General features: G+C 36.9%; 1 protein-coding gene across 4 annotated transcripts in view; it reads left to right on the plus strand.

Annotated features, from left to right (window-relative positions):
* The window catches only part of VCAN (versican), a 110514-nt gene that overhangs the window by 37563 nt on the left and 57772 nt on the right, over nt 1-15179 (plus strand). For 2 of the 4 annotated variants that reach the window (XM_011944220.1, XM_011944222.1), the window contains exons 6-7: nt 2599-2892; nt 9794-12754. In XM_011944220.1, coding sequence (XP_011799610.1) covers nt 2599-2892; nt 9794-12754 — 3255 coding nt within the window. The remainder of the gene's footprint in view (nt 1-2598; nt 2893-9793; nt 12755-15179) is intronic. The other 2 variants (XM_011944221.1, XM_011944223.1) reach the window with 1 other exon arrangement.

Here is a 15179-nt window from a genome sequence, read left to right on the forward strand (position 1 = left end):
AATTAATTTTATTTATTTGCCCTGCTGTGGTTGGCCAATCACACTTCTTACTTAAGAGGAATGGTAGTTTTGCCTCAAGGTAGGAGTATCTCAGGAAATGCAGGAAACTAAGGCAACACAACTAATATTCCAGCTGTAATAACAAGTCCAAGGGTTCTACCTCTCAGGGAAAACTATTGGCACACTGCCTTCTTTACACTTGCAGCCCTTTCAGGCCTCAGGCAAGTGTTATTCTGAGGTGAAGGAGGCTGTTCAGGGTGATGTAATTTCTCTGCCTTTCTCCATGTTGCTTTGAGCCAAGTCTATGGTGGGATATAATGCGTGTTTCAGGCAGCAGCCATCTCTCCAAAGCTTTGTAGCAGAGTTAGCTTTATTTAATGTGCTGTTAGGAAGGATGGGGGAAAAAGAGACCTAGCTTCTTAATAAGAACTTGAAGTGCCATTCATTTAACAAATCTTATTGAATACATACTATGTAACTGGCACTGTGACCCTTATGCTTTTAAAATTTATTTGGAAGGGAGACACTGTGAGAGCAGGGAGGGGGAGCTTTTTCTTTGAGTGTATTGTTGTATTTGAGATTATTGTCCTTTGCCAGACTAGATAATTAAGAATAAAAAGCTACGCTCACCTCTACCACTTCTTTCAGTCAGGTGAAAGTAATTTCTCTCTCCCTTCTTCAAATAGCTCTCACTGAAATTTGGCCTAGTTTCCTCAATAGCAGTTTTAGATATATAGTGAGAAAAGCTGATATGTGTGCTTTGGCCATTTTCCCCATGACTAATTTTTCTTGTTTTATAGTGCTATCGCCCACTCAGAGAAAGTAATAGCACTATTCATTTTAAACAATTGCTTGTTACATCTGGATTTAGTCAGATGAAGATCCAAATCATGACAGCTCTTTGGATCCCAGTTGTCTAATATATCATAGAATCAGAGGTCAGCCTCAGTGAGATGGAAATAGGACTCTCAGCTACAATAGTGGGCTATCAACATTTTAACTTTCTATTTCAGTTTTCATTTCTCCTCCTGCCTGCAATATGGGCTTAGGTATTCTCTAATTCTGCCTCTGTCTTTGGTTACTTTTGCTCACATGTGAAGAACATAATTTAATTTGTGTTGAATTTATTTCAGCAAACTGTTATGTTAGTTAGCTAAGTAAAAGTCCAATTTAACAAACTCTAAAATTTCCAGAATCTTTCATCGTAACATGTTAAATGATAATGAATATACCCTCTGCTAATTAGACTTGGTAATAAAAAAAGCAACTGTCCAGCCTTTTCTTGTTATATCAGCAAATTAAAAAATCTGTTTAACCAATCTCACCACTTTGGGACGCCGAGGCGGGTGAATCAGGAGTTCAGGAGTTCGAGACCAGCCTGGCCAACATGGCAAAACCCCGTCTCTACTAAAAATACAAAAATCAGATGGGCATGGTGGCAGGCGCCTGTAATCCCAGCCACTTGGGAGGCTGAGGCAGGAGAATCTCTTAAACCCGGGAGGTGTAGGTTGCAATGAGCCCAGACCGTGCCACTGCACTCCAACCTGGGCGACAAGGTGAGACTCCATCTGGGGCCTGAGCAGGTGGCGGAGTGGGGTAGTCTTTTCTCTCGCTCTCTCTCTTTTTTTTTTTTTTTTGATACGGAGTCGCTCTTTGTCGCCCAGGCTGCATGCAATGGTGCGATCTCAGCTCACTGCAGCCTCTGCCTCCCGGGTTCAAACGATTCTCCTAAAAAAAAAAAAAAAAAGTATCTTGACCTAGTTGAAGCCCCTGCTAGCACTTGGGGTGTCTTTGTAAGAATTAGCAAAAAGTGCTCCCTCTGCGCAGAGCAAGTGAAACAAAGGCTTTCTCCAAAGAGACTGGAGTTTCTCTGGCTGGCTGAGAGGGAGGCGACCTAGGCCCTCCCTACACACTGGGCCCGGTGCTCCTGTGCAGGCCACAACCTTCCTGACCATCATGGCAGCCCTGTTCCTGGTACCGGAAGGCAGGAAGTAGAATTCCGTACCGCTCTGAGACCTTCACATCTTCACATTTCTGGAGGTTTTCTTATTTTTATTTTTATTTTTTTATTTAATGGCGTTAATTCTTTTTGTTGGTAGTTATAAATGAGAAGGAAAGCCGGATAATTACTATTTGATTTTAGGACAAAGTGGAATAACCCTGGTGGCAGTTCAATGAAGGGTTTCCCCTCCAACATGCAATGTTAGGAAGCACATAGCAGGCTTTTTCCTTAAAAAACAAACAAACAAACAAACAAAAATTCCTGGATAGTAATCTAAAGAATCACTCAGAAGGATTTCTTTATTTTTAAGAATGTATTATAAAATGTTATTATCAAATGACTGATTCTATGGCCAATGTACACACACACACACGTACAGAATAAAACTTCTCTGGTATGTGTTATTTATGATTATATATTCATAATTATAACAAAGCTAAGTCACATTATGTTTTCTGCTTTAAAGTATCGGAAGCTGCTACCTTGCCATGAAAAAGTATTACATGCTCCTCCAATTGCTCCCCCACTATATTTATCCAACAGAAAAGGAATGAATAATAAAACTTTGGGCTTTTTTTCCCCTCTTCTTTTTCCAGGTGATGTGTTCCACCTTACTGCCCCTAGTAAATTCACCTTCGAGGAGGCTGCAAAAGAGTGTGAAAACCAGGACGCCAGGCTGGCAACAGTGGGGGAACTCCAGGCGGCGTGGAGGAACGGCTTTGACCAGTGCGATTACGGGTGGCTGTCGGATGCCAGCGTGCGCCACCCTGTGACTGTGGCCAGGGCCCAGTGTGGAGGTGGTCTACTTGGGGTGAGAACCCTGTATCGTTTTGAGAACCAGACAGGCTTCCCTCCCCCTGATAGCAGATTTGATGCCTACTGCTTTAAACGTAAGTGTTTGATACCTTTTTAAAAATTACAGATTTAAAAAAAATGCTTCGAAGCATGCATTGATGTTCAACTAGCCGTTGGAATGGATTCCATGTCTTGCAGTTTGTGCACGGAATGGAAACAGTTCAGTGATTTTCAAAAGCAAGCAAACTGAACAGCAGTGATATGGTTAAAACCACAGGAATTTTGACAAATGGATTTTTAGAGGGGTGAGGAAATATCAGGTTAAGCTTTAACTGTGCTCTGTTCTGTCCAGAGCCACAGAGCTTATTTCTGAGTATTTTGTATTAATTGCAGTCCCTAAATTTTGCAATTTGCTTATTGGTGCTACAGTGCCGAGGCCAAGTGAGGCTGAGTTAAATCCTTAAGATTGTTTATTTTGTCTTTGGTATCTCTCTCTTTCTTTGAGATGGCAGAGAATTTAAATTTCAGTAATTACAGGTGAGTACTTGAAGCTGACATGGATACTCAAAAAGTCATAACTAAAAACGAACTATACTATCAATAAAAATCTCCATTTATTTCAAGTAATGGAAATTCATGCCTTCTAATCGTTCTGTAATATCATATTGAAGTACAGTATGTGTTCTTTGCAGCCTGTAACAGAGTATCTTTAGTTAGGTTTACTAATTAACATTGTTTTTTTAAATAATGTTTCTTAACATTCATAATTATTTTAATTTTCCAGATGTCCTCAAATAATGTTAGCAATAGTCACATGATAAAGTATCATAATTGCAGTATGCAAATTAAACGAGCAAGTAATCTAGCATCTCATTGGAATATTTACTGAACCATCTGTACTGTGCTAGCTAAACAAAGATCTCCCAGAATTTTGGTGACCTTGGGTATATCCAAGACAGAGTCAGGTTATGTTGAAACACATTTGCAAACAATTTTGACTAAATTTCCAATGTATCTTGTTATAGCAATATGTCACTAAAATGAGTACAAAATGTACTAGCTTATTATATAATTGATTTCTAGAGTGAAATACAAAGGCATTTTTAAGCAACCAAAAAGACACAGAGTGTGATGTTGTAAGTGGTCAGTAGAATGGATGTTCGTGCAACCCAAAGGTTTGTTTTCACACTTTTATCGCCTAGCTAAGAAGCCTCTGCTTGGATCTCCTCCCTTAGACTCAACTTTCTGAGTGTTAAAGCCATGTGTTGTGTATTACCTTGATACAAGCTGGTCAATCCATAAAGGCTGTGGAAATGCTAGGTTTTGTTCTCAGGCCCTGAAACAACAGAATTCTTCCTTAATCATTTTCAGGAAAACAACAATAACATAAACCTTATCTCTAAAAGTAGACAGATGTACATTCCTTTAAGCCACATTGTCACAACAATGATTTTTCAAGTACTTCAGGCTCTAAAATCAATTTTACATTACGTGACTGACATAATTAAGGTGCAAAATCAGATTGGTATGCTGTGGGGAAGGCGTTGGAGAGGTTAAATTAGGGAAGGAGTAGAATTATCCAGCCTGACTTCCTTATTTGATATTTTCTTGTGCTTTATTAATAAAACTGGCACTGGAAAACTTTTAAACAACGTTTTTCATCTCTCTGTGGGTAAAATTTAAATCAAAGCCTGTCTATAGCCACAAAGACTATTATTAAAGAATTTATCCTGATGTGTTTTAAATTATTTATTTAATTGAAAAATACACATGAAATAACAAGGTACTTGTGTTTAAATAGAGTAACCACCTACTAAAAATCTGCACAAAATTCAAAAAATGTTTGAAAGTTTATATTATTTTTATCTAATTTATTTCATGTATATAACTTGTAAATATAATGGATTCATATTTTGCTTTTTTTCCCACCTAAGCATGTGGCTAGATTCTTATTTATTTCCTACTTAAGATGTTATTATATTCAGAATTCATTCAGCGCATAGAAGGTTAAAAGAGTTTAGCCATATAGAAGCCTTTCTTTTTTTTTTGGAGACAGAGTCTGGCTCTGTGGCCCAGGCTGGAATGCAGTGGTGCGGTCTGGGCTCACTGCAAGTTCCGCCTCCCGGGTTCACGCCATTCTCCTGCCTCAGCCTCCCGAGTAGCTGGGACTACAGGCGCCCACCACCACACCCGGCTAATTTTTTTGTCTTTTTTAGTAGAGACAGGGTTTCACTGTGTTAGCCAGGATGGTCTCGATCTCCTGACCTCGTGATCCGCCCACCTCGGCCTCCCAAAGTGCTGGGATTACAGGCTTGAGCCACCACGCCCGTCCTAGAAGCCTTTCTTAAACCACACATAATGCCAATAGTTTTCCAAATTTTCTAATTTATTTTTCAAACTTTTTTTTAGTGTGTGTATATATATACACACACACATATATATACATATATGTATATACATGTGTATATATACACACACACACTTTTTTTTTTTTTTTTTTTGAGATGAAGTTTTGCTCTTGTTGCCTAGGCCGGAGTGCAATGGTGTGATCTCAGCTCACTGCAACCTCCACCTCCGGGGTTCAAGTGATTCTCCTGCCTCAGCCTCCCAAGTAGTTGGGATTACAGGCATGTAGCACCATGCCCGGCTAATTTTGTGTTTTTAGCAGAGATGAGGTTTCACCATGTTGATCAAGTTGGTTCTGAACTCCTGACCTCAGGTGATCCACCCATTTCAGCCTCCCAAAATGCTGGGATCACAGGAGTGAGCCACTGCTCCTGGCCTAGTATATATTTTTAAATAATTTGAAAAATATTTTCGAAACGACTTAATTGATGTCCACCTTTCCCACATAGTCAAGTAGTGACTAAAGGGTAAAATTCGTAAGAGTCATGGCCTCAGCTACAGTTCCAAAAGTGATTGCAGAGATATATAGCTGGCTGGTTATGTAGAGGAATTTAGAAATATAACTATATTTTTCTTGTTTGCTTCCACCAAATGTAGAAAGTGTTTTTTAAGTCACTTGGTGAATGAACAATGCCAAATCTTACTTTGCTTTAATTCCCTTTACCTCACAAAGTCACTGACTAAAACATTCACAACAACAGATAGAAAATATAAAATTAGGCTTTATTCTTTTCAAATAAATTTGGAAAGTAGGCAAAGTAATGTCTTTGTAAGGTAAAGTTTTCCTGTATATCTTCTCCTAATGATTAAACAATTTAGCATATTTATTTTTTTGACTTCAGAATTTAGCAAGTTCTGTGAAAGTTGGAGAGTTATACAAGGCTTTGAAAGATCGTTTCATACATCCCCAAACTTAAGTGAATCAAAACCATTCAAGACTCATGATAATCTCTCACAGAATGTTATTAATTATCTCCAGAGAGGGAGATGGAACATGTTTCCTAGAAAACTCATTCTAATATTCCATTACCTTCACTCTCAGATAATTTTTCTAGTTAAGTACTTTGCATTTGAATTTGAACTCATGTTTTCATTTTTGAGTTGGAGACCAAAATCTGAATAACAGCCTTTCCTATTGTTGATCACAATTGTTTATTTTTCCCTCAGCATCTTCTCCAACTGAAACAATTTTCTTGTTTTACAGTTTCAATCTCCAAATTTCTAATCATTGATAGGTTCTTGCTTTGAAGTTTCATCATTGTTTTTCACATTCCTCTATTTATGATTAAGCTTGGAAATCAAAATGGTGGTCTAGAGAAGGCTACATTAATTCCCACCACTTTCTATCCTATCCTATATACTCATTCACTGTTAAAATTGGCCTGCCCTTCTAACCTGTGGTTAGTTCATTATCTTTTTTGTGTGTGCCCTAGTTCATAATCTGACCACGTGTCAAAACTAACCTTTCCCCAATTGGTATATTACAAATGTTTCCTGTTTATTGAATTTGAATTTGTTAGCATTCTGTCTCTCATATAAATTTAAAAAGATAGTTTGAATTGTAATTCCACTGCTCCAATCTTTACAGTTTTCTAACCATGTTTACATTTAATTGTGTATAACAAATTTAATATAGAAGAACCAAGTTAAAATTAGTCATTTCTCAATAATGTAGATAGCATGGGAATGAGTTAAATTGACTATCATGCTGCTAATAGGGGTTTTAAGTTTTATTAGGAAAATCTGTCTCATGTCTCACAGCAGAAGCAGAGAAGATGGTCCATAGGACAAAAATGCCATAAGTACAGTGATGTGAAACATCTGTGGGCAGACAGCTGCAAAGGTTGGAAAGGAACTTTTGTGGGAAAAGAATTGTGTTGATTTATGTTGGCTTCCTCAATAATAAAGTTGAAGGAATACTGGTAGTTTTCTAGAACCAAAACTTCTCCATGTGAATGCACCTATTGGAAGGACACTGTTAGAATAATCTGGAATTGTTTTTACCTTTACAATAGTCATCATGAATACAGTGGTATTTATTCTTAAAATATCTCTTTGTAGATTTGTGCTTTATAAAATTATTTCCTTTTCTGGAATGGCTGAAACAAATGGTGCAGATCCTCAGATACACTGACTTGTGATCAAAATCAGCTGTTAAGTTGATGAAAAAACCACCCAAACTGAAAAGGAAGTCTGAGGTTTTCCATTCCAAGTAGTAGAATTAATTAACTTAATTAAAAGCAGACATTTTCTTTTTTTAAATAGGGCTCTAAAATTATTGAAAACCCTTGTTTTTGGAAACAAAGTCACATAAATACTGGCTTTCTAGAACAGATTCTCTAGGACATATTGCTACCACTTTATTACACAGCAGGACTAGAGGAAGGAATGCAACAGCAAACTCCATAGTAATAATTGACAATGAAATCCAGTTATTTAGTTTTAAAAATATGAGTCAATTTTTAAAACACTATAAACATATTTTCATAGCATTGTAGAAAGTTGCTAGCAGAGAGCTTGGATTGGAACATAGGAAGCCTGGATTCATAGCCCCTTATGCAGTTGTACCTGTTTCTAAGTCAATTTCATCAGCCAAGGAAACACTCAGAGAGAAAAAGTAAATTTAGCTTTTTTTGTTGTTATTAATAATAGCATGATTAAATTTTCTCTAATATGCTGTTTGCTAAGTATTTATATTATGTTTCCATGGGAACTTTTTCTGTATGTATCTTTTTACTATTTCCCCAAAGAATGCAGTTATAAGACAAACATGAAATTTGGCAGTTAAATGAAGTAATGGTTATGGAATTTCAGAGGATAGAGAATTGAATTAAAATAGTCATCTACATTTTGGGTTTTTAAGTTGTTCATGTCAATCAAAATAGAACAATGCTTCTTCCAAGAAATGAATGTAGAAAAAGCTTTTCTTTAAAAAGGGGAAGAAAAGGTTATTTAATGTTTTTAAACTCCAATTCTTTTTTGGTTTAGTTTTGTTTTAATATTAGAAAGATAAATAATGGCAGACTTTAAAGAATATTTAAATGTATCATAATGTAAATAACTATCAAATGTTCATGATAAAATCAGTGAAGCTGAGCTTTAAAATGGTCTGGGGAATGACCACAACTAATAACAGCTTGTGCCAGACAAAAAATAAGGAACCTGTTACGGCCCTAGTCTGATTTACACTAAAATCATATCCTTTTATGATTAAGTTTTTACAGAGCAAATGGAGCTAAAAGGTAGCCTGTTTTGTTTTTTTGAGGGCTCCTGTTCTGGAATTATGAAAAGTAAAAAAGAAGATAATATAGATACTATGGCTATTACACCTCTTTTCAGGGCAAACAAGCATTTACTCACAAAACTAGCTTTAAGTCCTATAGGATATAGCAAAACAATAACTGCAGGTTTCTTCAGGACAGTTCTTTCTAGTTCAGTGGCAACTATTAATAGGTTTTTATTTTTAAAATACTGATTTTTTTATTAAAAAATAAAACAATCATTATATACTAGGCTGCTGCCTTTTCCCTGTGTTGAGAAAGAATCTTGTTTACAAACTGTTGCTTTTATGTACAATTTAAATTTCTTTAAACAGGCCAGGCCATTCTCTGTAAATCTGGAGACATTATAATGCAGCATTTTATGATGACAGGTTACTTTATATTGCCTGAGCCTGTTCTTACTGATGCTCAGGGTTGTTCTCGGTGATTTGTAATTACAGACCTAAAATACATTATGTGGGTACTTTACTTCCTGTTCTACATTTGTGTTTCAGGCTAAAGTAAGCCTGGAAACAAGATCCTTAGGAGATACAAACAGAGTGTGTAGAACATAGAACAAAATGTAGAACTACAATAAATGCCAACCAGCCTCTGCCAGGCACATTTTATAATTTATTAGAAACAAATCTACACCATGAAGTTGAAAGAAAGATGAAGACACATGTCCAACACCTGGGATCAAGTGAAGAGTGGTATTAAAAAGTTTTAATATCCTGTTTTTATGAAAGTCTCCACATTATGGACAATGTAATGTTTTATATGTAACTTGGATACATTTGATGTGGCTTTTTTGTTGTTTGGCGATCTGAGACACACCCTCTCCCCTGAGATAATGCGCAGCAACTTGAAAAGAAGGGAGTATGTGGAGAAAGCTAGAGGCAGGGTTCAGAAGCCTCCAGAAGAATAGTACTCAATTCTCCTGTGAGGCTTCAAATTGACACTGTAGTTTCTGGTAAATAAACAATCTACTGTATCCAAAATCTGCATTTATATTTTTGGGAGCTTTTCCTTATCTTAAAACTATATAATATTCATTTTCCTTAAGTGATAACAGTCATGCATACTTTTAGGTAAAAGCAGTGATAACCCTTATAACGTAAAACAACTGATCAATTTATGATATTAAGTGTTCAATTATCTGTCCCTGGGTCAATTCAAGTATAGTTTTAAGACTCCTCTCCATCACAGAACATTTCTGGGTCACCCCAAAATACTCCCTGCAAAATACTCAGGAGCACTTAACAAACACTGGGCATACAACTTTTTATTAGTGACTTATCTAATCAACTCTTTGAAATTATTTTTCTAGCTAAAGAGGCTACAACCATCGATTTGAGTATCCTCGCAGAAACTGCATCACCCAGTTTATCCAAAGAACCACAAATGGTTTCTGATAGAACTACACCAATCATCCCTTTAGTTGATGAATTACCTGTCATTCCAACAGAGTTCCCTCCTGTGGGAAATATTGTCGATTTTGAACAGAAAGCCACAGTCCAACCTCAGGCTGTCACAGATAGTTCAGCCACCAAATTACCCACACCTACTGGCAGTAGCAAGAAGCCTTGGGATATAGACGACTACTCACCTTCTGCTTCAGGACCTCTGGGAAAGCCAGACATATCAGAATTTAAGGACGAAGTGCTCCAAAGTACAACTGTCGTCTCTCATTATGCCACTGATTCATGGGATGGTGTCGTGGAAGATACACAAACACAAGAATCGGTTACACAGATTGAACAAATAGAAGTGGGTCCTTTGGTAACATCTATGGAAATTTTAAAGCGCATTCCTTCCAAGGAATTCCCTGTAACTGAAACACCATTGGTAACTGGAAGAATGACCCTGGAATCCAAAACTGAAAAGAAAACGGTAAGCACTGTTTCTGAATTGGTAACCATAGGTCACTATGGATTCACCTTGGGAGAAGAGGATGATGAAGACAGAACACTTACAGCTGGATCTGATGAGAGCACCTTGATCTTTGACCAAACGCCTGAAGCCATTACAGTGTCAAAGACTTCAGAAGACACCACCGACACTCAGTTAGAGGACTTGGAGACAGTCTCAGCATCCACAACTGTTTCACCTTTAATTATGCCCGACAATAATGGATCATCCATGGATGACTGGGAAGAGAGACAAACTAATGGTAGGATAATGGAAGATTTTTTTGGTAAATATCTGTCTGCTACACCTTTTCCATCACAGCATCATACAAAAATAGAATTGTTTCCTTATTCTGGTGATAAAATATTAGTAGAAGGAATTTCCACAGTTATTTATCCTTCTCCACAAACAGAAATGACACATAGGAGAGAAAGAACAGAAACACTAATACCAGAGATGAGAACAGATACTCATACAGATGAAATACAAGAAGAGATCACTAAAAGCCCATTTATGGGAAAAACAGAAGAAGAAGACTTCTCTGGGATGAAACTCTCTACATCTCCCTCAGAGCCAATTCATGTTACAGAGTCTTCTGTGGAAATGACCAAGTCTTTTGATTTCCCAACATTGACAACAAAGTTAAGTGCAGAGCCAACAGAAGTAAGAGATATGGAGGAAGAATTTACAGCAACTCCAGGTACTATAAAATATGATGAACATACTACAGTAGTGCATTTGACCCATAGTACTTTAAGTGTTGAAGTGGTCACCATATCAAAATGGTCATGGGATGAAGATAATATAACATCCAAGCCTTTAGAATCTACAGAAACTTCAGCCTCTTCAAAATTGCCCCCTGCCTTACTCACAACTGTGGGGATGAATGGAAAGGATAAAGAAATCCCAAGTTTCACTGAAGATGGAGCAGATGAATTTACTCTTATTCCAGATAGTACTCAAAAGCAGTTAGAGGAGATTACTGATGAAGACATAGCAGTCCATGGAAAATTCACAATTAGATTTCAGCCAACTACATCAATTGGTATTGCAGAAAAGTCAACTTCGAGAGATTCTATAACTGAAGAAAAAGTTCCACCTATCACAAGCACTGAAGGCCGAGTTTATGCAGCCACGGAAGGAAGTGCTTTGGGTGAAGTAGAAGATGTGGACCTCTCTAAGTCAGTATCTACTGTTCCCCAATTTGCACACACTTCAGAGGTGGAAGGATTAGCATTTGTTAGTTATAGTAGCACCCAAGAGCCTACTACTTATGTAGACTCTTCCCATACCATTCCTCTTTCTGTAATTCCCAAGACAGACTGGGGAGTGTTAGTACCTTCTGTTCCATCAGAAGATGAAGTTCTAGGTGAACCCTCTCAAGACATACGTGTCATTGATCAGATTCACCTTGAAGCGACTATTTCTCCAGAAACTATGAGAACAACAAAACTCACAGAGGGAACAACTCAGGAAGAATTCCCTTGGAAGGAACAGACTGCAGAGAAACCAGTTCCTGCTCTCAGTTCTACAGCTTGGACTCCCAAGGAGGCAGTAACACCACTGGATGAACAAGAGGGTGATGGATCAGCATATACAGTCTCTGAAGACGAATTGTTGACAGGTTCTGAGAGGGTCCCAGTTTTAGAAACAACTCCAGTTGGAAAAATTGATCACAGTGTGTCTTATCCACCAGGTGCTATAACTGAGCACAAAGTGAAAACGGTTGAAGTGGTAACACTAACACCAAGCATTGGGCCAAAAGTATCTTTAAGTCCAGGGCCTGAACAAAAATATGAAACAGAAGGTAGTAGTACAACAGGATTTACATCATCTTTGAGTCCTTTTAGTACCCACGTTACCCAGCTTATGGAAGAAACCACTACTGAGAAAATATCCCTAGAGGATATTGATTTAGGCTCAGGATTATTTGAAAAGCCCAGAGCTACAGAACTCATAGAATTTTCAACAATCAAAGTCACAGTTCCAAGTGATATTACCACTGCCTTCAGTTCAGTAGACAGACTTCACACAACTTCAGCACTCAAGCCAACTTCCGCGATTACTAAGAAACCACCTCTCATCGACAGGGAACCTGGTGAAGAAACAACCAGTGACATGGTAATCATTGGAGAATCAACATCTCATATTCCTCCCACTACCCTTGAAGATATTGTAGCTAAGGAAACAGAAACCGATATTGATAGAGAGTATTTCACGACTTCAAGTCCTCCCGCTACACAGCCAACAAGACCACCCACTGTGGAAGACAAAGAGGCCTTTGGACCTCAGGCATTTTCTACACCACAGCCCCCAGCAAGGACAAAATTCCACCCTGACATTAATGTTTATATTATTGAGGTCAGAGAAAACAAGACAGGTAAGTCTTTGCTTTCTAGACTGCCACTGAAGGCAATCCACATTTTATCTTGAAAGTTACTTTTGGGAAAAAAAAATCAACATACCAAATGCTGCCATTAGAAGATAACTGGAGTGTGAAAAATAAATGTTTTAGCTTCATATATTTGTACAAGAATTGGAAGAATATGTTAAACAATGTGGAAGAATGTTAGATACAATTTTATGTTAAAAGTCATAAGAAGCCCTGCTTTGTCATCTAATATAACCAAATCATCACTGTTACATCACTTCAGAACATGCAGAACAAAATGTTTTAATTTCAGTGTCTTTTCATACATTACTACTCAAGTGTAGCACTAGACTGTGTTAACATTCCATTGGTCTTTAACTATTAACCTTCAGTACTTACAATGTGGATGGCTAAAATGGTTTTGCATATCCCTAAGGTTAACAGAAAGATATTTAAAGGTTTGCTTTGGTTTTTCTTTTCCAGGATTTTACAGGTTTATTATACGACTTGTGTGGTGGGTAATAGGTCTCTAATGTAAGTGTTATTTTAATGTAAATGCAACATATTCTTATGCTGTTGTTTTGGGGTATTATACTGTGGTTTTATCTATTTAGAGCAAATACAACCTAGCTTAGTTGTAGGGAGTATTATAGTTTGTTGTATTACATGTAATTTCAGAAGGTGGCTATGTATGCATTATCCTTGCTTCCTAAAAACCAGGCTGTAACGTTGTTTATTTTATGATTTAATTATTTTACCACTAGGAATATTTGTGATGCCTTCTATTCCCCTCAAATATTTTAGCTCTCTGACAGAACCCTTAAAAGCTGTTTGTTTACATTGATTAATACTTGCAGTTGTCATGATCAAATATGATTTATTGCTGTCTAAAGGTGAGACCCCACCATCTTTTACATTTGATAAGCTGAGTTGAGAATATATAGCAAATGCAGTTCAATAAATCAATTCAGGTTTGTCTCTTTCTAATTTAGAAATTAAGACCATGGATTTTTGTTAATTTGCTGTTTTCTCATTTTCGTATAGAATTAAATGAATAAGTATTCATGTTTTTCTTGACCTGGCTCTGAGAAGACAGAATAGAAGAATTTTTTTTTTTTTAAGCAGGGTTTCTCTCTTACTGTTGGAATATTCCCTTTCAAGTAACATTTTTCTGAAGACTGATGCTATCCTCATTAGAGTGCTCAAGAGTTCACCTATTGGAAACAAACAAGTAGCATTATTGTGAAGTGTGTTTGCATGTTGTGCTGTTGGTGGAAACTTCATGGCTTCTATAGGTTTCTACTCTCCAGAATTTTCTGTGTGAAAACTTTCTTGTCAGTGAATGGTAGAGAAGAGAACACACCCACAGAATATTAAAATTAATCTCCACTTCCCAATGTAGTTTAAAAAGGTTAGGATTTGATCATGATTTTCTTGCTAATGAGATTGTTTCTTGGAAACCATAACATATTTCCTCTTTTCTACATCCTTTTCTATCTCTCGGAACTGGTGTAGGAAAGAGAAAATGAATTGCCAAGACGTCGGAATGAGGATTGCATTAGTAAGGCTGGAAAAGAGACAGGAATATAACTATGAAAGGAAAAAAAAAAAAAAAGTAAAGAGAAGCAAAAAGTAAATGACTACTAACACTTAGTTTCATAATTCAAACAAATACTTGAATGGATATGCAGATTGTTTTTCAATTGATATTATCCTGTTAGTGTAGATAATAAGTTGAGTTGAATGATATAAAATCCAGTAAAAATGTTCTGCATTTAAAAACTCTTCTAAGTGGGAAACTGCCAGTTAAAGTTAGGATAGTCAAATTACAAAATGGAAAAAGTGAAACTTGATCTCTCTGAAAGAATTGGCAGTCATCAGAAAAAAAGAACTAAGTTATAAATGGTTATTGGAAATGGAGGGTCTGAGTAAGCTAAACCTGAAACAATTTATTACAAAGGTGTATATTTATAAGCGAATTGTGGACTTGATTCAGCTAGACCTGGGAGACATATATAGGTGTTTCTTCTCCTTACTTCTGCTTCTAAAATGTGGGACTATAATCCACCTTCAAATTAATTTTGTTTTGTATAATAATAACGGGTCAGAAAACTGTGCAATACTTGGTTACTTCCATCAGGCAGAATTCTAATGTGAGAGTGTGTGTATGTGTGTACAGGGGAGGGGATGTATCTGTGGAATAATTATGTATCTACCTACCTACCTACCTGTCATCATCTGTATTTTTATGTGTTCTGTATATGCTGTTCTCCTTAACTAAAAGCATTGTTTATTGTCTTCATAAGACAATGAAGTTTACTCACCTCTAACTGCTCACCTATACTAATATTATTTATTTTCTATGAGAAATTTTATCCTCCAACATTTTGACCTTTGGCAAGGGAAAATCCTAAAGCAGATGTTCAATTAATGA

The sequence above is a fragment of the Colobus angolensis genome, unplaced genomic scaffold (genome assembly GCF_000951035.1).
Source record: "Colobus angolensis palliatus isolate OR3802 unplaced genomic scaffold, Cang.pa_1.0 Scaffold23, whole genome shotgun sequence".
Lineage (NCBI taxonomy): Eukaryota > Metazoa > Chordata > Mammalia > Primates > Cercopithecidae > Colobus > Colobus angolensis.